The following is a 25,603-nucleotide window of genomic DNA, read 5'->3' on the forward strand; positions in this document are numbered from 1 at the left end:
CAGACAGAGACACAGACAGACAGACAGACAGAGAGAGACAGACAGAGACAGAGAGAGACAGACAGACAGAGAGACAGATAGACAGAGAGAGACAGACAGACACAGACAGAGAGACAGAGACACAGACAGAGACAGACAGACAGACAGAGACACAGACAGACAGACAGACAGAGACACAGACAGACAGACAGACAGACAGAGACACAGACAGACAGACAGACAGAGACACAGACAGACAGAGAGACAGACAGACAGACACAGACAGACAGACAGACAAATATACTCATTCTTTTGTAAATTATCTATGTCATGGTATTCAAATTTTCAACAGAAAATACCATATTTACAAGTACTGTTTCAACAATGTGGTATAAGTTAAAAATTACATTTAAAAAAGTAATTAAAATTACAGAATTTTAAGAAAGAGAGATCACATCTTTTTATTATTGTTGTTGTTACTGAGTAATTTAACCATTTTGGACGAAACTATTACCATGTTTTGTTTTGTTTTTTATTTTATTTAAAAAATTTAAAAATAAGGATGATTTTTATTGAGTTCTTTAATAAATCTGACAGTTTTATTTAGTAGACATACATAGCACAACAACACAATGACAATGAAATACCAAGAAGCCAAATATGTTTGCATTTTATGTCAGAAATTAAGTTTTATTTGACAATAACGATGCTTTAAAGGAAAGTAATTTATAGTCGTAACAGGTATTCTTCAACATTACATGGAACTCAATGCAACTGGCAAGATATTGTATAGTCTTTTATAAAATCTCCTGAGAATCTCATGATTCCTTTCACGCACATGAATTTTCTTCACAAAGGCTCTTCCGTCTGTTTCCAAGTTCTTCTCATTCTTTGTCAGCCAAATCATTTTGCTCAAAATACCTTTAATAGACAGGAGTGTGATTATACTTCATAAGGACACCTGCACATAATTCAGGGAACAGTAAATCTAGCTATAACAGCACCATGTCAGTTACCTGGCAACAATACAAATCATCAGGTTAAGAGATGACAAACGATCATCATCTATGCTCTCCTGGAAGAGAAAAATAATATACAGTCTATTTTAAGCAACCTATTTTAGACTGTCAACAAACAAGCCTTCACTTGTGCAACTGCAATGGAAGCCAGGGAGAAAATAATGATACCCCAGCTTTTAATTTAGAGCAAACCAAAAGGTGTTTACCAGATTGGCACGCACTGCAGAGCACCGTCTTGCAAACTGTCTGATAAGGGAATGTGCTTCAGGAAGCAGCGGTTTCTCAAGGCATGCTAGTAATGCATAAAGCCATCTGCCCTGTGAAGATAAATGTGCAATGTACAGCTAAACTGAAATACAGTTCAAAAATACCATTAAATTTCATAGACGAAAAATGCAAAACATGCAATTTATTAAAGACAAAGAAATAAATATTTGACCTTTTCTTTAAATATATGCATTTATATTGGATGTGACACACTAGAGAAATTGAACTTACCAACTGTGGTACAAAGTCTCTCTCCTCAAACCAACTGATTAAATACTCAAGCACAGCTGAAATGGTTGACTGAATAGGGAATGCATTGAAAGGACAATTAATTATTAGAATCTGTGATTTATGTGAATAATAATCACATCTGCTGTCAAATAGCAGTTACCTGGTTTAGTTTGCTGACAATGCTTAGGAAAGGTGGGAAGCCAGTCTGATAAAAAGAGATTGAGGAGCATCAAATCATGACAGAATGCTCACATTTTGTAATAATAAATCTACTCAGTGTAACTCAGTGTAATCTACTTATACTGATAACCATTATTACAGTGTGTTGATAATCTTATAAGGGGAGGGGGGGTATTATTATTACCTTGATGTAATCAAGACCTGGATTAACTTTGTCTTCTTCTTTCAGCTGGATGTCAAGGCAAACATTCTCACCCAAGCAGAACCTCTTCCATCCATCCTCATCCTCCATTTTGGGCTAAAGTGGGGAGAGGACTTTGATTTTAAAGCAACTTTTTCATCATTTAATCAAAATCAAAAGTACAGTAACTGAAGGTACTACAGGATTGTAATGTACAAGTATGTTTTATGTGAGCGTAATGTTTCATGTCTGTGTAATGTAATGTTTATGTGAGCCTATTGTATAATGTGTGGAATTTTGTATTTGTGATTGTAAAATATTGCGTGTGGATTGAGTGTATGCAACTGATTAATGATATGTTGACTGACAATAAAATATCATATGATATCATATCATTTCTTCTGTCCAGATATCAATTGCCTTACCATGACAACATTATCATCCAAAAATTGAGATTTCCAATGCTGACGATGTTTGTTAACACTCTGAAAAAAAGGAGGAGGAAAAAAAAAACGAGTTATATTAATGGGTCTTAATTAAAAAGCATATAGACAAATGCTAGATACTATTGTAAAAGTACTTGTACAGGTAAAAGTTAAAGTTGCACACCTGTCTGACTTCTGAAAATTTGCTGACTTGTTGCTGTTGCCATTTCAAGCTGGGAGAGAAACCCTGAGGTGCAGCCAGACAACCTGTGATCTGTGAAAAAATAATAATATGCAAAATTATTACACACATAAGTTTTACAATTTAATAGGCACTGTTCACTTGTCTCACTCACAGACACATTCACAGATTGTTTCTTCTTCAGCTTCTTTGGATCAATTTGTGCCACAACAACATCTGGGCACAGAGACGCTTCCCTCCTGTAAAAACACAATACAACTTTATGAGCATCTAAAAAAAAATCATTAGACAAACAAATAAAAGTATTTTTTTAAACGGTAGAAAGCAACAAAAATATAAAACCAATTGTGACCCTGGACCACAAAACCAGTCTTAAGTTGCTGGGGTATATTTGTAGCACTAGCCAAAAATACATTGTATGGGTCAACATGATCTATTTTTCTTTTATGCCAAAAATCATTAGAATATTAAGTATTAAGATGTTCCATGAAGATATTTTGTAAATTTCTTACCATAAATATATCAAAACTTAATTTTTGATTAGTAATTAGCATTGCTAAGAGCTTCATTTGGACAACTTTAAAAGTGATTTTCTCAATATTGTGATTTTTTTGGCACCCTCAGATTCCAGATTTTCAATCCTAACAAACCATACATCAATGGAAAGCTTATTTATTCATCTTTCAGATTATGTATAAATCTCAATTTTGAAAAATTGACACTTAAGACTGGTTTTGTGGTCCAGGGTCACAATTGATAAAGTACAAAGTTTTGTAACTAGATTTTCATTAAAAAATGTCCCATGCCTCTGTTTTGTACAGAATTAATTTCTAGATATTAATAATGAAATGTCTTTTTACTTTTGCATTGGAATGACTAAATATACACACGCTAAATCACGTATATCATTAAATTTAACACAAAAAAGCACACTATATAGACTTTTCCCAAATCAATATTTGACTTTCTTCTGTCTTTACTTGGTTTTGCATTTTATGAATATTCTTTTAATTTCAAATGTATTATTTTTCTCTTTCAATACGAGTAGAACTTCATATTTATGTACTATACTTATGTAAAGAGCAATGGCGCTTAAATAAAGTTACTTACATCTGTTTTAAAACCTAAAAGAATAGATGAAGAATGACTTACTGGACCTGTCTGAGATATTCTTGAGGGTTTCTGGGCGGTTCGTTTGAGTTATAGTCCTCTGTGTCGTAGGTCTCCACAGGCAGAAGTCTGGGCATTAACTCCTCCACGTCTGACTTCATGTCTTTGCGTTATTTTCAATGCTCAACCATAAAAAATATATCAATATTCACGAGTCGCTGCTGCACGTTCTCTATGCGCTTCTCAACCTCTCCATTTTGAAAACATTGGCCATGATGACGACCAATAGATGCGACGGTTACCGTGGTGACTCTTCTTCGTTCAGATGGAAAGACGGAAAAGATGTTTAGTGACATCTGTTGTTTAGGAGAAATATGAACAGGATAATACGATACAGACGAATCATATTCAGTTCTATGCATGCTGTGTATTAGTGTCAGAATTAAGTTGTCTCCTGGAAGTGATTTTAGGGGCATCTTGATAACTTCATGAGGTAATTATTTGTTTATGAGTGGGCCGCAGTGTGTCAACAATGTTATGTCAAATAGTGAAATGAAATTAAGCATGGAAATATCCACCTTATTTATAGCCTGATATCTCAAATACTGTTTGTGCCGCTGGCAGACTCTGCAGACCTTTGCTCAGTCAATCACTCCTATCAGTAATCTCTCCTTTAACAGCACTGAGTGAGCTGATGTGTTACCCATAATACATCTTATTTGTCCTATTTAGTTACTCTTGTACTGGAGAGAGCACTCTGATCTGTTATACTCACTATAATGAAAAGTTCTGACCAGTATCTTATTAATTGATTACCAGTGGTTGTTATCACACTAATGAAAAACAAAAAAATCCTGCACTCTTTAACAACAAAAAAAGAGAGAGATCCTTAATTAGCATCTATGGATCCATGAAGATCCTTTAACATCCTTAATTTCTAGCGATTATCATCAATTTGATTTCACAGATACTATTTAAACTAAACTGAGCTAGACAATGGCATCTCTGAATTCAATAATGAAATGCCTTTAACTGAAAACTGAGTGTTTACTCTTATTTTTATACATTACTGACACTCTATCCTCCAATTTGATACGGTTAAGTGCTTTGACACAATCTGTATTGTTACAAGCGCTATATAAATAAAGGTGAGTTGATTTGACATCCATGCACAAGAGTAACTTTATAATGTAAAACGGTTCTTTAGATTATTCTAGTGGTAAAAGGTTCTTCAGGTTTTTAAGATGTACTTCACACAAAGTAAAAATGGTTATTTTAAGAACTGTTCACTGAAAGATCCTTTGGGAAACAAACAATATCACTTGGGAAAACCTTCTTAAGAATGTACAGAATATTTTCTGTATTCATATTTTTTATTTATTCTAAATGACTGCTCTTTTAGTCTTGTATTTATAATCTAACACAATGATAATTTAATGGGGCTAGTATTTCTTATGCCTGTTTCATGAGGTTTACTCACTATAATATCTCAAACAATGTAAAAAATACCACTGCTTCAAGCAGACTAATATTGTGAAACCTTATCTGTTTGAATGTGGCTTTGGTCCAGTGTGAGTTTGTGATGTGGCGTGTGTTGATGTTAATGATTTACTGACAGTAACCTCTAATCCAATCTCTGCCTGTCAGACTGTGATCTCTTTGGATTGGCTCATTCTGTGACAAGACCAAGGGAATGACATTACGCCGGGACTTTACTTGTCTTTCCCTCTGACTACTGGATTTGGAAATGTACATAAAGGAAGTGATCTAATGAGATGAAGGGAATTGCTGGATAAATCCAAACATGGCAGCTGTGCATGCATTAATTTTGTTTCATATTATCTTCGGTATTTTACACCAGGGTTTGGGTCTGATTTCAGACTACAAACTATGTGGAGACCCCGAATGTGAAAGTAAGATCATCATTTATGCTCATATACTGTAAAAGAAAAAAATTGACTGAAACTGTGATGTGTGATTTACTGTTTATCTAATGATTATATGGATTCATGCAAAATTATGTAATTCAAGTTCAGGTTGTTGCTTTCTTATCTTTAAGTTTCTGTCCATTTCTTCAGGCATGATAAGTCGGGTGCAGGCAAAGAGAGACCATAGTGCTAAAGACTGCCGCTTTCTAAACTTCAAAAAAGGGGATATCATCACTGTATACTACAAACTTACTGGAAAAAGAAATGATCTCTGGGCAGGAAGTGTGAGTATTCCTTTCTGGTTTTGTCTTGATTAAAAATATGCATGTATAAAGTAAAATCAATATACAACATTTGTGCTTTAATCTGATATATAAACTCTATTATTTGTTCATTTGTTTAATAATATTTACAATATTTTACATTTTGTAGATAGAAAAGCTGTCTGGATTGTTCCCAAAAGATGCCATCAAAGTTGATCAACTGTTTATTGATGGAAAAAAGGAAATCCAGGTGCCAACCCAGGTAATGTACTGTTTTTTTTGTTTTTAATATACTTTTTTTTTAAACTGTTTTGTCAGGTAACCTAAAAAATGTGTTTCATGTTATATATATTGGAAGTCCCCCCCAATACATTCAGTTACAGCAACAAAAACTTGTTTCTGATAATCCGTTTCACAGATGTATGTCATAATACAGAAGAAAAGATCTGTTACAACTTCCCTTACATTAGATCCATACATTAAATCCATACTTTAGATTACATTCGTGTCTTTAAGGCTTGGATCAGGTAAAAAATTATCATTTTTAACTTTTTACAGTGTACAGAATCTGACGTAAATAAGCTGGCGTAGTTTATGTTAACTCCAAGGAAATCTTAATTATATGACGGAATTATTTATTCCATGTATGCTGATTTGGTAAGGAAATTGTCTATAAAGATCATAAATATTAATCAGTGTAAATTTTCTCCTCAGGAATATGACTTCATCTGCTTTGATGATAATGGTTTAGTTATTGAGCGCAGCACTGAATTTGATGATCTAGAAGATTTGTCACAAGAAACCGATCTCAATGAAGTCCAAGATAAACCTACTGAAACAGAAGAGAGTGAACCCAGCCAGATTTCTGTTAAAGATGTTTCTGATCAAAACAGCCCCAAGACAACAGAAAAAGGTGGGTCTTCCTGGATAGGCTCTGCTGTTAGTGGATGGTTTGGCAGAAATGAACAAAGCAATGATGAACCACAGCATGAGATCAGTGAAGTATCCTTCAAAAGCAGAAAAATTGTGATGGATATTGAAGAGACCCATGTGGAAGAGAAGACAAACTCTGGAACGTTTGTGTGGATCAGGGGTGAACTCACCAATGCTTTTGGGTTTGGAAACAAGGATCTAAAAACTGATATTCAGGAAAATATTGAGAACCCAACAAATGATGAAGATACATCATCTCAGCAGTCTAGCTCCTGGATAAGTATGGGTAGAGATGTCTTGGACTTTAGTGAAGACAATTCTGAAGCTGCGACTGAACATGAAGCTGAGAAAGTAGATGAAATCACAAACATGGAGGACGAGAGCATTCTTAACCCGAGTCAGAACATGGATGTTGTTGACAACATACAGAGAGATGAAAACAACCCAGATGACAGTGTGGAAGATAAGGTCGGTCCTTTGGAGGACAGGAGAACAGAAAATGAAAAAGAAGAGGAGCAGGCGGGGTGGTACGGAAATATGTACAACAGAATCACCAACCTTTACAGAGAAGAGCAAACTAAAGATGATGAGGATGATGGAGGCAAAGACAGTTTGTCAGAAAGCCCTGGGTCTGCAACAAATACTGAGAACATTGAAACCAAAGATTCAGAATCAAGTTCACAGTCCATTTTTTCAGTCAACAGCCTGACATCAATGCTTCCTTTTCAGGCAGACACAGTAGCAAAGAGAGAAAAGGAAGAAGATGCAGGTAAGGAAGACTTTGATGAAGAACAAAATAATAATGAGGATCGAGAAGAAGAAATGTTGACTGACATTGATGAACAGGACTCAAACCCAACAGACACTGATGTACTTACCGTTGCATCTGATAATGTGAAACAACTAGACGAAGAATCTAATATGACAAAAGACAGCAAAGATTCACAAATCCTTGAGAAAAAGTCAGCTGATAATTTAACTGACGAAGTTCAAAGTGAAAACATTGCTGATTTTTCTGAAGGAAAGGTGGAGCAAGATACGAGAGATGTGCAAAGTGATGAGGAAAAGACAGGAAAGGAAGAAGATGCAGGTAAGGAAGACTTTGATGAGGAACAAAATAATAACAAGGATCAAGAAGAAAAAGTGTTGATTGATATTTATGAGCAGAACTCAAACCCAACAGGCACTGACGTACTAAGTGAAACTCAGGCGCTGCCAAATAATACAATGACTTTAAAAGATAGCATTGCATCTGATAGCATCGAACAACTAGATGTAGAATATAAAATGACAGAAGACAGCATAGATTCACAAATCCTTGAAACCAAGTCAGCAAATGATTTAACTGAAGAAATTAAAAGTGAAAACAGTGCTGATGTTTTAGAAGGAGCTGTAGAGAAAAATAGGAAAGATGTGCAAAGTGATGAGGAAAAGACAGTAAAGGAGGTAAATTCAGGTAAGGAGGACTTTGTTGAGCAACAGAATGTAAAAGATGAAGAAATATCTGAAGTTGTCAAGCAAGAATCAACCACAAAGGATGTTGATTTACTTGGTGAAACCCATGTTCTCTCTGATGAAACAGTGACTTTAAAAGGCAGTGTTGTGTCTGATGACATTAGAGATATAGATGGCTTTTCTAAAGAATCTAACACCCAACATGATAATGAAGTTAAGTCTGCAAATAATAAAAACGGTGAAGATATTCAGAGCACAAACAGCTTAATTGATTCAGCTGATGACATTTCAGAGGACAAGCTGACACAAAGTCTGTCTGATCAAGGGAATTTAGACACTATCAAACAGCAAGAAAATGATTCTAATGAAATTAGCACAGATCCTGTAACTGGTGCTAATACATCTGAACTGTCAGAATCAGATATTCAAACAGATACTCAGTTACATTATGTAAAAACACAAGAATCAAATGTTGCAGGTTTGTACACTGACTCTCATATTGAAATTCTCACAACTGGTCAAAGTGTAAATGTGGATGTAAATACAGAACCGACTATGGATGCATTATCAGAATATAAAAATGAAAAAAAATTAGCTGAAGGCGACCAAGGTATATCAAAAGAAAATGATGAGTTAGTTCTAGACAGAAAAGATGAATTAGTTATGGAAAGAAATGAGGCACAATCAGATGAAGTACTACCAAAAGACATCACATTTCATGAAGAAAAGTTATCAGATTCAGAAGCACATGCAACGCAAAATAGCAATGAACATATACTGGACACAAACATAAATCCTCTTGATGAAAGATCTTCTCATACTCTTGTAGCCGATGAATTTACTGTAACTAGTGAAGAAATTCTGCATTCAGAGCTTGAGTCAAATTCATCCCTAAACGTCAGTGAATCGCATCATGAATCATTGGTGATAGAAAACTCTGGTATAAGTATTGTTAAGGATACTGATTCAGTAGGTAAATATTACAATGAGGTTGTAGTTCATGAAGAGCAAGAGGAATCAGATACAGTTTCCGAACCTACAGAGAATTATTTTGAAAAAAAAGAGAAAGAGGATGACACACAAATCACAAATGAAATTCAGACACATACAAAAAGCCCATCGCTAAACACATCTGATGGATCTGGTGATTTAGAAGATGCTGGTCATGATCCCAGTTTACTAGAAAAAGCAGAAGTTAATAATATTCCTAACGCTGTGGCTGAGGACCCAGATGTCTATACAACCTCCTCAGAAACAGAACTGACAAATGAATTCTTCTCAAAGAATGTCTCAGTTCAGGATGGCAATATTAATATCATGCATGATCAAAATCAAAGTGTTGAGCACAAAGAAGAGACTGACACAGCAAATAATGAGGATCGTCAAACCGATTTAGAAAGTGTCACGCGAAGGGAGGAAAGTGACACAGGTGCCATCTGGGATCAAAGTGGTGATGGTGACATGGCAGTGAAGTCAGAAGATAAAGAAGAACATAGTGATGAAGAACAGCCTGGAAGCCTTGAAATTCAGCCTACAGAAACCTCTAAAGAATATACAAACTTATATCCTCATCTGAGCAAACAGAATATTAAAGATCTTTTAGATTTATTTGGAGAGCAGAAGCTATCATGGCTGGATTCCAAAATGGGAAATGTTAATGCAGGTCAAGATAATGATGAACTTGGTGACTTTGAACAGCTGTTGGAGTACCATATGAAGATGAACACCAAATTGGGACATATTCAACAAGATATCGACTTTCCTGGCAAGGAAAATGCTAAAGAATATCCAGCACTACAAAAACTGTTAACCCTCTTATCTTCTCTAAGAAACAAATATTCACCAGTGATAACAGATAACAGTTTAGAAAGCCCAGGTACTGATGATTCGTACTGATCATTTTCGAAAATAATAAGAGCATGACAGATAATGGATTTCATAATTTTGGTGAATACTACATGAAACTGCTTTGTGATGGTAATGTAAAAGTTGTCCGATTTTCGGTAATGTTCCCTCTCTGTTCTCACAGGGATCAGTGAAGATGACTGTGTTCATGAAGCATGTCTAGATGTGAATAAGAATACACAAACCTCCACAACAGAGGTTGAAAATAATCAAGTTACCGAAGACAAAGCTGATTTAAATGACTTGGGCATTCCTCAAAATGAGCCAGTCTCTGAGGAAAAGGACCTTTTAGCAAACAGAGCTAATGTGGAGGATGTTCAGACTGATGAGCAGAATATACAAAAGCATGAGGATTGGACATCTTCTGAAACCAAGAAAACTACTTTCCAAACCCACGGTCTCATCTCTGAGGAGCATGTTGAATCACAGAAAGGTAATCACTTTTTTGGACTTATTTTCTTTTTAAAGGAGTAGTTCATACTAAAATGAAAATTCTGTCATCATTTACTCATCCTCCTGTCGGTCCAAACCCATCATGGAAAAAAAATACATTTTGAGGGGTGACATGATTTCACACATTACATATACATTGTAGATTGTAAAAACATAACATGTGTTTGTTGTTGTTGTTTTTATGACAGGTGAAGGGCAATTTCATCAGATGGCAGTTTTTGTTAAAGTCACAATTAATGAAATTGCATCTATAGTGGACAAGGTGAGTGTCTCAGGAAAAGTAGCCTGCCCCATGTTTATATATATATATATATACATACAGTATCTCACAAAAGTGAGTACACCCCTCACATTTCAGCAACCATTTTAGTATATCTTCTCAAGGGACAATACTATAGAAATGAAACTTGGATATACTGTAGAGTAGTCAATGTGCAGCTTGTATAGCAGTATAGATTTAATGACCTTTGAAAATAACTCAACATCCAGCCATTATTGTCAAAATAGCTGGCAACAAAAGTGAGTACACCCTAAGTGATAACAGCTATACGCCGTTTAACCATGCAAAGCCACATGTCCTATTCATCATGTTCATGTTTTTGTCTGCTTGACAGGACCATACAAATTTGTGTATCTTGTATTAGAGCAGTTAAAATTTGGTGCTTTGAGTACAATTCTCTTATACTAACCACTGGATGTTCAACATGGCACGTCATGGCAAAGAACTCTCTGAGGATTTGAGAATTAGAATTGTTGCTCTCCACAAAGATGGGCTAGGCTATACGAAGTTCAGTAACACCCTGAAACTGAGTTACAGGACAATGGCCAGTGTCATACAGAGGTTTTCCAAGATGGGTTCCACTCGGAACAGGCCTCGCAAGGGTCGATCAAAGAAGTTGAGTCCTCGTGCTGTGCGTCAGGTGCAGAAGTTGGCTTCAAAAAAAGCTCAGACCATATGCCAAACACTGCACCTAGTCAGTTTGCATGGTCGTCGTCCCAGAAGGAAGCCTCTTCTGATGCTGGCTCACAAGAAAGCCCTCAAATAGTTTGCTGAAGACAACCTGTCCAAGAGCATGAATTACTGGAACCATACCCTGTGGTCTGATGAGACTAAGATAAACTTGTTTGGCTCAGATTGTGTTTTGCCTACAGTCAAGCATGGTGGTGATAGCATCATGTTCTGGGGCTGCATGAGTGCTGCTGGTACCGGGGAGCTGTGCGTCATTGAGGGAAACATGGATTCCAATATGTACTGTGACATTCTGAAGCAGAAAATTATGCCCTCCCTTTAGAAACTGGGCCGAACAGCAGTTTTCCAACATAACAACTACCCCAAACACAGCCAAAATGACAACTGCCTTGCTGATGAAACTGAAGGTGAAGGTGATGGAGTGGCCAAGTATGTCTCCAGACCTGAACCCTATTGAGCATATGTGGGCCATCCTCAAGTGGAAGGTGGAGAAGCGCCATGTGTCTAACATCCAGCAGCTCTGTGATGTCATTATGGAGGAGTGGAAGAGGATCCCAGCAACAACCTGTGCAGCCCTAGTGAATTCCATGCCCAGGAGGATTAAGTCAGTGCTAGATAACAATGGTGCCCCTACAAAATATTGACACTTTGGACACAGTTTTGACATGTTCACTTAGGGTGTACTCACTTTTGTTGCCAGTTATTTTGACAATAATGTTTATATATTGAGTTATTTTTAGAGGACAGTAAATTTGTACTGCTATACAAGCTGCACATTGACTACTCTAAAATATATCCAAGTTTCATTTCTATAGTATTGTCCCTTGAGAAGATATACTAAAATGGTTGCTGAAATGTGAGGGGTGTACTCACTTTTGTGAGATAATGTATGTATGTGTGTATATATATATATATATATACAGTGCCTTTTTACCACTTAATTTTTTCACACTTTGTTATGTTGCAATCTTATGTTAAACTGCTTATGTTAAACTCCTTATGTTAAACTGCTTTAAATAACTTTTTTCCACATCAATCTACACTCTATACACCATAATGACAAAGCACAAAACAGGTTTGTAACATCTTTGCAAATTTCTTAGAAATAAAAAACTGAAATGATTCCAATGTTTAAGTATCCATACCCTTTTCTGGGACACTTGAAATTTAGCTAAGGAGCACTCATATCACTTGTAGATGTTACTACACTTCGAGTTGAGTTAAACTGTGGCAAATTCATTTGAATGAGTATGATTTGGACAGGCACACACCTCTCAGAAAAGGTTTAACAGCTGATAATGCATATCAGAGCAAAACCCAAGCCCTGAGGTCAAACGAACTGCCTGTAGAGCTCAGAAACAGGTTTGAGTCAAGCCACACATCTGAGGAAAAGTTCAGAAAAAATTCTGCTGCATTGAAGGGTCACAAATGCATGTAGCCTCCATTATCCATAATGGAAGAAGTTTCAACAAGCGGGACTCTTCCTAGAGCTGGCCAAACTGAGCAATTGATGGAGAAGGGGCTTGGTTATACAGGTGACCAAGAATCTGATGGTCACTCTAATTGAGCTCAATGATCATATATGCAGATGGGAGAAACCTACAGAAGGACAAACATCACTGCAACACTCCGCCGATCTGGGCTTTATGGCAGTGTGACCAAACTCAATCCTCTCCTCGGTGAATACACATGAAAACGCACTTGGAATTTGCAAAAAAAAAAGCACCTAAAGGACCCTCAGACTCTGAGAAACAAGATTCTCTGGTCTGATGAACCTCAATTCTAAGCATCATGTTTGAGGCAAACCAGCTCTGCTCATCACCTGCAGAGTACCACCCCAAAAGTAAAGTGTGCTGGTAGCAGCCTCATGCTGTGGGGCTGTTTTTCAGCGGTAGGGCCTGAGGGACTCATCAGAGTAGAAGAAAAGCTCAATGCACAAAAAATATTGAAATAGCCTTTATGTAAACCCAGTCCAGAGCATTCAGAACCTCAGACTGTGCAGAGGATTCACTTTCCAACAGGACAATGACCCTTACCCTAAGTTTTTTATTTTTAATATATTTGCAAAGTTGTCACAAATCTGTTTTTTGCTTTGTCATTATGGTGTATGGATTGTAAATGGATGTGGGGAAAAAAGTAATTTAAAGCAGTTTAACATAAGGCTGCAACATGACAAAACGTGAAAAAAATAAAGGGGTATGAATAGTTTCGCAAGGCACTATATATATATATATATATATATATATATATATATATATATATATATATATACACACACACACACACACACACACATTATATATATATAGTGCTGTCAAATCATGATTAATCGCATACAAAAAAAGTTTTTGTTTGCATAATATATGTGTGTGTTCTGTGTATATTTATTATGTATACATACACATACATTTATATTTTTATATATTTTGAAAATATTTACATGTCTATATTTATATTCATACAATTTATATTATCAATAAATATATTTAATATGCATGTGTGGGTATTTATATATAGATAATAAATACACACTGTAAACACACATATATTATGCAAACAAAAACATTTATTTTGGATGCGATTAATCGCTTGACTATTATAAAATGACGAAATATCAGTCATTTGGACTCAATAATGTCATATTTTTTACTTAAAACATTGATTTGATATTCACAACTCATTCTAGATGGCTATATTAAAATTATTTTTATGAGCCTATTATTATTGACTTTTTAATTATGATCTTTATTTTATGTTTATGTCTAGACAATTACACTTAAATCGGTGTTTTTGCCTACATGTGCAGTAAAAGTGACACATTCCCCAAATTTTAGTTCATATAATATTTAGTTTAGCTCCTGAGGATTTTCTGAAGCCACTTTATGTTCAAAATATATTTTAAAGTGTTTAACGCAATATTTGTTTGTACCCTACTTGTGGGAACCGCCGACGACTACAGTCTATTTTCTCTCTTGACATGTTGCCAAAAAGTGTCTTATTATGCAAGTTGATTGATACTAAAAAATACTTACTGTCTCTTCATATAAATAGCCTATAAAACATACATAGGTAATAAATAATTAATGCAGACACAAAGGTAAGTTAGTAATTTTGAGTAGAGTTGAATCCAGATAGACTTGAGCTGCTCAACCGGTCTCTGGATCAATGACCTTTGTTTGTTTATAGATATATATTTAACTGACACACCCACTAATGAAACATACTTACCCATATTTTAAACTATGACGTTTCATAACTACCTCATGAGAAATATTTTTGCGTGTATGCTTACTGACTAATTTCTCAGTGTCTGTCTCTTTAAAACTCGAATGGAACGTTGTGGCACTCAGCAATTGGTGACGTGTGGAAAAAACCATGACCCTTGTAGGGGTGTTCAAATTTGCGGATTTTACGTTTTTCGAATAAAATCAAAATATTATTGTTTTATATAGCAAAATACATAATTTTATCATATAAAAAGAACATTTAAACAAATATCACTGAAGTTCGGATTAAATTTCCGAGCCACAAGATCATATGCTTTACAAATCCTCCCTAAAACACAAGAGTGGGCTCTTCCTCTCAGCGCAGTGCGCACTAGCAGTCAGAGTAGAGCAGCATCCGGCACCATGGCATAACAGCAGATAAATTAACAGATTATAGAATATAGAATAACTCAGTTTGAATATAATCATGGCAGACGAATTTAAGGCCGAGTCGGTCGTCACAGAAGCGACTGACATGAAAGGAGCAGCGAAGATTTACTACACACTCGCCGTGGAGAAAATCAAAGATGTATGTGGCACAGTGTGTTTGATGAAACAGCGTTAGTGTGTATGGCAGGTGTCAAATATATTTCTATTAAGTCAGCTATAATAGGAGACAGAATTAATTCTAGTGCAGTATTTAATTAGATGTATACTGTGTAAATAGTTTTGTATTAACTTAAGTCAAATAGCTGGTTAGCATTGAAGCATCTGGTACTGTACATGTTGCTCATTTCATCTTAAATTATCATTGATTTGTAGGATTGTGTTAAACTTATTGATTTATAAGATGAATATGGCCCTTTACTGGCCTTGTTTACCAGTTTGTGACGGTTTAGCTTTAGTGTATTGAGAGGTGTAGTGTCTTTTTCATCTTTGCTTTGGTCAGTTATTGACAGAGGAGGATGCCTGAGATTGTTTTTTTATCTATTTTAAAACGTTTAAAATGTAATTTCTTGACTAAAAGGATGTAACAGTAAAGTAAAAAGTGCTAAAATGTTCTTTGCAAAAATGTGTGCTATCAATCTTCATTATTATTACTGCTACGTTTAAGAAATAATTATCAACATTTATGTGAAACTACTAAAAATTGTGTCTGTGTATGATCATGTGAATGTGGTTTTAGGTTTATAGTTAATCCTGTTTAAAAGTGTCTGTACACTTTTGTATGTGTGTGTGACAGAGGGTTAAGGAAAGCCTTGTAATGTGAAAGCTTGTGCAATTGCTTAATTTATACTTTCTTGAGAATTCATGTAATAGTTTAACTTCTGTGTCTTAGGTTGTGTCATCACTTCCTGATGATATCCGGCCTGGTCCTGACTTATATGGACTGCCATGGGAAGCTGTGGTTTTCACTGGATTTTTAGGTTTATTCACACTGCTTCTGTTCAGCTGCAGGTTCATTCATTCTGTAAGTAGTCCATTACTGCTTCATAAAAAATTCACATGTTATGAGTGTTATCATTTCACTAAATGAGCTTTTTCTGTTTTGTTCTGCAGATCAGAAGTCGACTATATGCAAGTGAGTGTTTTTCCATCTCTATCTGCTTTAAATCTATCCTCATTATCGGTTTTAACTGATCTCCACTGTCAGCTCTCAACTGATCCTCTCTGTTGATTTGCTTGCAGGTAAAGAGAAGCAAATGGCGCAGAAAGTGGCTGAACTGCTTGATGAAAAATGCAAAGTGCTAGAGACATTCAGTGAAGTTAAACAGAAGGTGAGAAATGCTGGTATATGCTCTAAACACAACATTCATTCATACTTGTATAAATGCACTCTCCAGAATCAGTACATCTAAACAATGTCTGTCTGTCTCAAAAGTTTGACAAACTAGAGTCCACTCTACAGAACAATGGCGTGTCTGCACAAGCTGCAGAAAAAGACAATTTAGAGGTAAAATGGTCATAGTCTCAAATCTTCCTGTTAAAAAATGTGCAGTTACTTACTTGGCATACTAATGTTTATAAATGTGCCTCCCTGACCACTGGTTACCTAAACCAATTATACTGCCCTTAGGTGGCATCACAGAAGCTTGAACAATCAAATGCACAGATGAAAAAGGAAATTGAGAGGCTACAAGAAGAGCTGTCCCAACAAAACAAAGCAAGAAAACAGCAAGAGGATCAGGTGTTGTCATACACACAGATACACTCACTTTATATATCCAAACTACCCTCTTCGTGCTTGATGCCCTTTTATGTTGTCTGTATCTGTCCTAAAGGCTGTTATATTTGTTTTACAGCTTGCTGAACTCGAGCAGATCTTAAGAAATTTAGAAGTGGAAGCTAAAGAACGAAAGTCCCAATTAGAACAGGTATTGACTATGTATTTGATGCATGTTTCAGTCATATTTCCTTTTAAAACACAATCACATGTAATTCTATATTTGTTTTCTGTTTCTCCTGTAGGACAACACAACACTGAAGATCCATGAGATCAACACAGAGCGACTGCAGAAGAACCTGCAGGCGGCCAAAGAAGAGCATGCAATGCTGCTCGAGAGTAAAGCACAGGTGAGATCTGTGTTAGGGTGCTTAGTTTGGAGAAGACGAACAGATCAATAAAATCACTGTAATGCAAGCCATTTCATGGCTTACTGCCTAAACATACATTTAGCATGAGTACCTATGTGTTCATCTCTCATACAGCTGGTGCAGGAGGCAGAGGACTGGGGTGAACGTCTTGGTGAGCTGGAGGAAGAGATGAAAATGTGTGAAAGATCTCATACTGGCATGCTGGAGGACTGTGCTAATAAAGATGATCGCATCAAGGTAAAAACACAATCACACTAGACTCATAGAAAACTTACTTTTTTCAAATATATATATATTCAGTAAATATTTCTGTATGTGTTTGTATATATAGAATGTGTGTGTGTCTGTGTAATATATATATATATATATATATATATATATATATATATATATATATATATATATATATATATATATATATATATATATATATATATATATATATATATATATATATATATATATATATATATTAGTAACAATGTAAATGTCTTTACTGTCACTTTTGGTAATTAATGCATCCTTCCTGAATAAAAGCAATAATTTCTCTAAAAATAATAATTTACTGACCCCAAATGGGTAGTGAATGTGATATAATTAAATAAATATTAAAATATTTACTTAAATGGACAATATTTAATCAAACTTTACTCAAAAGTATGTGTAAACAGAAAATTCTTAATTGACGAGGCAATATATTGGTCTATCACAGACAGTCTAGTGCACAACATGGTAAAATGGCATTTCTAAAAAAACTATTTTCCTTTTCTTATATCAGTCACTGACGGAGTGCCTTTTGAAGATGCGAGATTGGGATTCTGAGGACGAGAGCTGCGTTGATGGCAGCACTAATACAGCTGGAGCTGAGAATGGAGACAGTTCAGGTACAAACTCTTGAGGTTCATTTGGGAATATTGATAGTTTGATTTGAAGTCAGGTCTTGAAATATCATCTCAAATGTTTTTTTGTGCTTGCAGATTTCCATCAGAAGCAAAAAGTACAGAAACTTATTGAAGCTGCCAAGGTATTCCTACTCAAATCTGAAACCTAGTGAAACACCTAGATACCACATATGACTGCCAAACATGCTGTCAAGTGTGGCAGCTCACTGGGGTTTTAAACACAACCCTTGTGTATCAGATTAAATTAATAAAGTCTGTCTACATTCAGAATATACAGATATGCTGCTAACAGATAAAATGCTGTAGATAAGTTTAGTCCTCTTCTTTGTCACAGATGAGTGCAGACTTGAAGTCAATGGAGGAGGACAAGAACAGAGTGTTTGCCAAACTTGCAGATGAAATTAAAGCCAAAGAAGATCTCCGAGGTAAAACTTTGGTTCCACTAACGTTGAAACAGCTGCTGATGCATTAACTTTTTAATTTGATAAATTATTAGATTTTGATGGATTGTAGAAAACGGTGTGACTTATTCATCCATAGTGGGAATCTTTAGGCACATTACGATTTTATTTTCAATTGATTTGTACTCTTATCTTGCTGAATTAATCATAAAATCACAACATGTTTGCTTTCCTACATGATTTTATAGGAAAACACCTGCTATGCAAATATTATGAGCAATAAAAGTGGATCCGATTTGCTTTGGCCTGATTATATCAAACTGTAAAGGAAGACTTGTTTTCTTGTTTCTCTGTATTCTCAGAGGGGATCAAACAGCTTGAGGAGCAGAAGGAGGTGTTGGAATCAGAGAGTGCTGACTATGGTAGTGAAAGCCAGAAACTCCAGCAGAAACTCCAGATCATGACTGAAATGTACCAGGAGAATGAACTCAAACTACACAGGTTTGGACCATGGAAAATCTTCATCTTCCGCTCATTATACTTTGCAGTGTCTTTTTTTTTTATTGGAAATTCAAATACTAAGATTAATAATTCAATTATTTCTCGTACTCTTAGGATGTTGACAGTGGAGGAGAAGGAGCGCTTACAGAAGGAAGAGAAGCTCAACAAGGCTGGCAAGAAGATCAGTCTTGCTGCAGAGGAGCTCAACACTTACAGGTCAGAGCAACGTGTATCGCACACATGAGGAAGTTAAGTTAAGTATGTGATAAAATCTAAGGAAATGGTCTCTGAGAAGGCCAGGAAGCATAATGCAAGATGAACATTCACCAAAACAAGAAGTTTACATTATAGTCTCTTTCACTATGTTTATATAGACAACGAGGCAAAGACCTAGAGGAAGAACTGGAAAGGACTTCACAGGCCTACAAGAATCAGGTGACACACTAGTAATGCTATATAGAGTTACAACATCTCTACATGATTTATATTGATAAAAGTTCTTCAGTGACACATGCTGATGATACCCATACTGAATATAATGTTTATTATAGCCTATAATTAGTTTATACAAAATTTGCTTAAAATAAGTTCATGTAAAAAAAAATATCTGAAAGCACAAAATGTGCATTGTCAATTGATGAAACTGTTGGTAGATTTTGGAACTGACATTACGGGGAGACATACATCCTTATATCAGTCTATCATTATGATGTAGACCTATGTGACTGATATGAGGCTGTATAATTCATAATTAATTATTATTTTTCCTACCACAAATAAGACTTGTATGTATGACCAATACGAGGATGCATTATAAATAAAATTATATTAAAATATTAAAAAATACAAAATAATAATTTTATATAAATATTTATTATGTTAACTATTCTTTTACCACCACAAAATAGAGTGATGTCTCATAAATATTGATATAATATCAGTTTATAATTTTTATATATAAATATTTATTATATATGTTTGTTCTTTTTTTCTATCAGATTGCTTCTCATGAGAAAAAGGCTCATGATAACTGGGTAAATTGTTTTCTGACCACTTATATTTGATCGTTATCAGTCATCAGGAGCTTCATTGTGTCAGATGTTATTTTTATACTGTTCCTATTGTCTGTTATAGCTAGCCGCAAGGGCAGCGGATCGAGACCTGGCTGATATCAAGAGAGAAAACGCTCATCTCCGCCAAAGGTGAGATTGACTAAAGAGTATTTTACTATAGTGTTTTAGATACAGCAGAAGCTGTATTTATTCATACATATCAATGTGTTTACTATTGCAGGCTGACTGATGCCCAGTTCAAGTTTGAGATTCTTGAAAAGGATGTACGAGATGGCAGACCTTTATTTAGAGGTCAGATACTTTCCCCTTCCCTCTGGCTAGTACATGTCTGTTTAAAATGGTATTAACCTTGAGATATGCATTTCCCCATCTCACAGGTGAAAGATCTCCATATGGACCCTCTCCTCTTAGCCGACCATCCTCAGAAACACGGGCCTTCCTGTCCCCTCCTACACTAATGGACGGCCCCCCTCGACTGTCACCACAGTTTATGGGTCCAGGCAGAGGTGATATACACACATACCTCCCTTTTTTAATTCTGGGAAAAGTCTTCTGGCTAGTATGAGAAATTTTATTCTTTTTTTTTCTTTTTTTTGCAATGTCAGTCTTTAGTTTTGCATGGTTATCTAGTAGTATTCTGTGTGTGTGTCTGTGTAGCACATGCATGAATCTTGTACACTTCCCATAAGATATAGTTAATATGTTTGCATAAGGGGTGTAAAGGTTTGATTTCTCACGGTTTGGTTTGTGTCACAGTTTCAATATGGTTTGGTAAATAAAAGCAGCCAATACACTACTGTTCAAAAGTTTGGGGTCAGTAAGATTTTTTTTTTTAGAAATTAATGCTTTTATTGAGCAAGGATGCAAATAAATTGATCAAAAGTGTCAGTAAAGACATTAATAATGCTGCAAAATATTTTTATTTTAAATCGATTCATTTCATACTGAAATACAAAAAAAGTTTTTTTTTTATTTACTTTAGGTTAGTTGATGCATATCACTAATAATTAGACTTGTGAGATGTTCCGTTTTTGCAGTTTAAATGCATACTGAACCGTGGGTAGCAAATCATTCCGCAAGTTTGCATTTAGATGAGTCTCTTTGTGTTTCATTACCCTCGTTAATGTTTTGTTGGTTGTCTCCCTTTCCTCCCTTTTCTATTCTTAATTTCCTCAAACATTTTTATGTGCCGTCTCTCTCCACTCCATTCATCTTCCTTTACTCTCACTGTCACATAATCAGCATCCCGTGGCGTGGTAGAGCCCCCTAGTGGTGGGCCAGATTTTGAGCGGAGTGGCCCTCACTCTGATAGTGGCTCACTTTCTCCCTCCTGGGACAGGGAACGCAGGGGCCCTCCCCCCCCTTCAGGTACAGTGATGTTCCCACTGCTGTGGCTACCCTGTAGCAGGAGGAAATACTTCTCTAGCTCTCGCTGATCAAGAATTATTGATGAAAAAACCATGCCCATTTCAACATATCAATAGTTTAGTCAAATATAACAGGTCTTTTAGTCTTAAAAGCACGGTAAAGAAAAAAACACTGTTTATTTCTAATGATCAGAGAGGGAGGAAATGGTTGCGTATAACTACATTATGATGCAAGAAATATACTAATATTATAAATGCTAAAAAAAAATGTAGAATATGCAGCCTAGGAGGCTTATTTGCTTAATTCAGTATTAATTTACTATTGATTTATGAATACTAATCACTCAACTGTTTTGTGCTTGTAATTTAGCCAACAGTGTGAGGTGAGAGGCGTTTCTGTTACTGAAGCTCAAACTCAGTTATTCAGAGGTGGCTGAGAAGCGCTGACTCAGCCGCACATTTCATTGAAGAGTCACAGAACTGGGCCTTCTTTGTTCTAGACGTTTCTGTGTTTTTGGCCTGTTTGTCAGGCTTTGTCCCACTGCCTCCTGCTGCTCCTCTCTGTTGGGCCGAATGCTGTGGACTAAATGTTCAGCGCAGTGATTAGTTATTTCATACTGTGGCTGTGAATAGCATAGAACATCATTGTATTTTTTAATGTCATTATCATCACGACCATTCTTTTTTTGTGTGTAGTGCATCATTCCTATTGCATTCTGTGTTCATGGGTTCATCATTTTCAAATGCTTAGCTTGTTTTTATTTGTAATGTATAATGTAGTTCGAAAGGGTCTTGAATTTGGATAGTTATATATATATATATATATAAATTATCACTATATTTAAAATATAATTTGTTTTCATTTTATAAATTATATATGTATAAATATATATTTATAGAATTTTATTTATAATTTAAAAAATGTAAAGGTTCTAGTTTATTTATAATAAATGTATATATAAATATAATATTACATTTACATAAATTATGATCTTGGTAATAGATTTATATAAGTAAATGTATTTTATATAAATATTCTTTTTTTTTTTTTTTTTAATGAAAGGTCACCCTCTCCCAGACCCGGGTTTGCCCTTTAGGAGGCCTCCTCCAGGTCTGTATCCTATGGGTCCTTTGCCTCCTAGACCTCCACTTCCTCCTGAGCCATACTTTGGTGAAAAATCAGGTGAGTCTTTCCATATGACCTCCTCTACAATATGTTTGCCTTCTCCTCTGCTTCTCTTAAAGGTTATTTGTGCCTGTGGAATTATAAGTAGCCCATATGACTCTCATATACAAGCCTAATAGTAACTTAGTAACTAATACTGAATAACTGAGCTACATATTCTCATAGTAAATGGAGAAACATAATGTGGCATAAACTCCCTGCTAATTTGTTTTTATGTAGCTCATGTAATAGCATTACCAAGGCATTAATGAGTGCTCTTTTTAGCAATCCTTAAGAATTAAATGAAAATGTAGGAGTGGGAATTTGGCTTTTGGAATTTTGGGAGATCTTAAGAGTGTTTTTCCTCTCTTTTTTTCCCCCAGATTCATCGTTTCTAAGAAACAGCTCATCCATCAGTGAGAATGAGAGCAGAGAAGTGAGTGAACCTTCCGATTGATGAGAAAAACTTGTTTTTTGACAGGCCCATAACTAAGATGTGTCTTCTCACAGGGTCCTCACTCGATGCCTGGTGACAAAAGATTGCCCCCTGATCCAGATTCAAGAATGGGACCTCCTCATGGCCCCCCATTAATGGGAATGCCCCCACTGATGGACCCTAGGGACCTACACTTCCCACCCAGGGGCCCTTATGGACCTCCGGAGTTCTTTCCCCCTCGTGGTCCCCCTATAGGCAGTAAGTTAACTGTTTCCACTTGAAATGTTTGTATTATCACAGTTTGAAGAAACAGTGAAAATGCAGCACATTTAACTTCTGCAATGTAACTTTCACAAATTAAATGCATATTTAGTGGGACATGATTTAGGAAAAGACTAAAGTGATTTGATTGATAAAATTTATATTATTTGATAATGTTATATTTTAATTATCATTTACTATATCATTTACTATTAGTAATATTATTACTATTACACATTTTAATTTTGTCATTTGATTTATTAAAAGATAGGACTCAGCTACTTAGATTTTTATATTTACAAATTTAATTAAAGCTAACAATTAAAAAACCGTTAACTTCATGGTTCCAATGAACATTTTGGGAAAAAACATGAACTTGGAATTATAAGTGTTATTTCCAGTAGTGATGTATAAATGTTAAAATCTTGGTCAATATTGATTATAGTTGTAATGTTTTTGCAAATAAAAAGGATGTTTAATGGGACATAATTTAGGGAAATACCTTATTTTTGTGATTTGATTTGAAGAAGTTGATAGTGGTTAATATTATTATTTTTTTATAATTATATTGTCATTTCTAATCATTTATTATAATTACACATTTTATTTTTTGCCATTTGATTTATCACAAGATAGGACTCAGCTATTTTTTTTTATACTCACATATTTACGAAATCATTTATTAATTTATTTCTAGATTCATTTATGGGAATTTGAGGTTGCATCATTTCAGAATTCTCTGTCCGATTATTTGAAACTGTCTTAATTCATATTGATTTTTAATTTCATTATTATTATTAGCAGTAGTATTAATAATATCATTACAAGTTTTTATTTTTCCCATTTTATTTTACTTATTTGATAGGACTAACTTGGATTTTTTTTTTTTAACATTAAGGTTATTTAATTACTTAATAAATACATATATTTATAAGAATAGGCTGCATCACTTCAGCGTTTTCAGTCTGATTATTTGATACTGTGTCCTAGTACAAACTGATAACCTTTATTACCGTTTCCATTAGTGCGAGGGCCACTTCCCCCGGGAATGTTTCCCAGAGCTCCAATGCCGTTCCCTCAACATATGGGCTATCTGCCACCAAGACCTCCTTCTGACAGCTTCCTCCCCAGACCACCACCCAGACCCTCCCCACCGGGCAGCGAGCAGCCCCCCAACCAGTCGCCCTCTCCTCATGATGTCATCTGATCTCTCACACTCTCTTCCTCTCCTGCAAGCTGTTTCCGACTTCCTGTTATTGTGCTCAGGGGGTGTTTCCTTCGATATGTAACCGCAGTAGCCTTGTGGTTATCTCTTCTGTCTTAGTTGAAAGCGTAACCATGGCAAAGGGTGCAGCACATGCCACTGGTTATAATATTATGAGAATGAAGTTGATGTCTGTATTTCAGGTACAGTGTAAGGGTGCAGCCTTTGTGAACCTGTAGGTAAATTGTAAAAAGTCAATGAGACTGCCTTTTAACAGATTTATAGGTGCTCAGGTTTGTGATGTTCTGATGCTTTTTTTTTTTTAGTTGAAGGTGGTTGGTAAAAGGTCCTCATATTTGTCAAACTGTATATATAGAAAGTCTTAAGTATATATTGTGAATAGGATGCTTTTGAAACAAGACTTTGGTAACTCACTTGACAAATCCAACAACTCAATCCAGAGAACCGTCCATGTAGCTTATATATTTATAGTTTCCTCTAATAACTCATGCCTTAAACTAGGTGGTGTGATGAAATTATGTACATTAATAATAAAGATGTCATTTGAAAAATATTGGATTTTTTGCCGAGACAGTGCTAATGTGAAAAAAATTAAATAAAATTCCAGTAGAGATGCACAAATATTACAATTCTGGTTGACAATAGTTATTCCATATAATAGAAAGAAATACTAAAATGTTAAACAAATAAACATTTAAATGCTTCAAATGAATTTAGGCATCACACAATCGACAGTATGAAAAATAATATTGTTCATTTTATCCAAAATGTAAAAAGGGGACTTAAGTTTCCACGATTAAATCTAATATCAGAAAACCAATATGACACCAATATATTGTGCATCCCTAACAAATAAGTAGAATTATGTATTCATTCATTTGTTTTATGCTGTAATCAAAAGTGCTTGTTTTAGGACTTGCAGAGTATTAAATAATCTTTGTGAGTAATATGGTGCTTCAGGAATTACTTG

The 25,603-nt window shown here is 35.3% G+C and overlaps 2 protein-coding genes across 4 annotated transcripts; one reads left to right on the forward strand and one right to left on the reverse strand.

Annotated features, from left to right (window-relative positions):
* Nucleotides 1–522: 522 nt before the first annotated feature.
* LOC306886465 (gem-associated protein 2-like) lies at nucleotides 523–3,917 on the reverse strand. Its single transcript, XM_079443576.1, has 10 exons — nucleotides 3,637–3,917; nucleotides 2,639–2,723; nucleotides 2,467–2,556; nucleotides 2,283–2,342; nucleotides 1,861–1,974; nucleotides 1,657–1,701; nucleotides 1,497–1,565; nucleotides 1,205–1,315; nucleotides 996–1,054; nucleotides 523–900 (listed from the first exon to the last, which is right to left on the reverse strand). Exons 1-10 carry the CDS (start codon nucleotides 3,753–3,755, stop codon nucleotides 864–866), a joined length of 789 nt encoding a protein of 262 aa, XP_079299702.1. The 5' UTR covers nucleotides 3,756–3,917; the 3' UTR covers nucleotides 523–863.
* LOC306886461 (cTAGE family member 2-like) lies at nucleotides 3,900–25,578 on the forward strand. 3 transcript variants are annotated; one of them, XM_079443569.1, is made up of 30 exons: nucleotides 3,900–4,087; nucleotides 5,242–5,507; nucleotides 5,673–5,806; nucleotides 5,955–6,047; nucleotides 6,500–10,049; nucleotides 10,203–10,511; nucleotides 10,720–10,793; nucleotides 16,047–16,178; nucleotides 16,268–16,289; nucleotides 16,397–16,485; nucleotides 16,590–16,661; nucleotides 16,785–16,895; nucleotides 17,011–17,082; nucleotides 17,177–17,281; nucleotides 17,417–17,539; nucleotides 18,081–18,186; nucleotides 18,280–18,326; nucleotides 18,539–18,629; nucleotides 18,968–19,106; nucleotides 19,221–19,322; nucleotides 19,481–19,541; nucleotides 20,105–20,140; nucleotides 20,241–20,308; nucleotides 20,400–20,470; nucleotides 20,557–20,685; nucleotides 21,422–21,547; nucleotides 22,610–22,729; nucleotides 23,095–23,147; nucleotides 23,222–23,405; nucleotides 24,434–25,578. In XM_079443569.1, the coding sequence occupies exons 2-30, from the start codon at nucleotides 5,399–5,401 to the stop codon at nucleotides 24,613–24,615; spliced, it is 6,510 nt and encodes a 2,169-aa protein (XP_079299695.1). In that variant the 5' UTR covers nucleotides 3,900–4,087; nucleotides 5,242–5,398; the 3' UTR covers nucleotides 24,616–25,578. The 3 variants fall into 3 exon arrangements, with proteins under 3 accessions (XP_079299695.1, XP_079299696.1, XP_079299697.1); XM_079443570.1 differs by having other exon boundaries at nucleotides 3,907–4,087; nucleotides 6,500–7,808; XM_079443571.1 differs by lacking the exon at nucleotides 3,900–4,087 and having other exon boundaries at nucleotides 5,290–5,507; nucleotides 6,500–6,698.
* Nucleotides 25,579–25,603: the final 25 nt, after the last annotated feature.

Source organism: Barbus barbus (assembly GCF_936440315.1).
Source record: "Barbus barbus genome assembly, chromosome: 20".
NCBI classification, from domain to species: domain Eukaryota; kingdom Metazoa; phylum Chordata; class Actinopteri; order Cypriniformes; family Cyprinidae; genus Barbus; species Barbus barbus.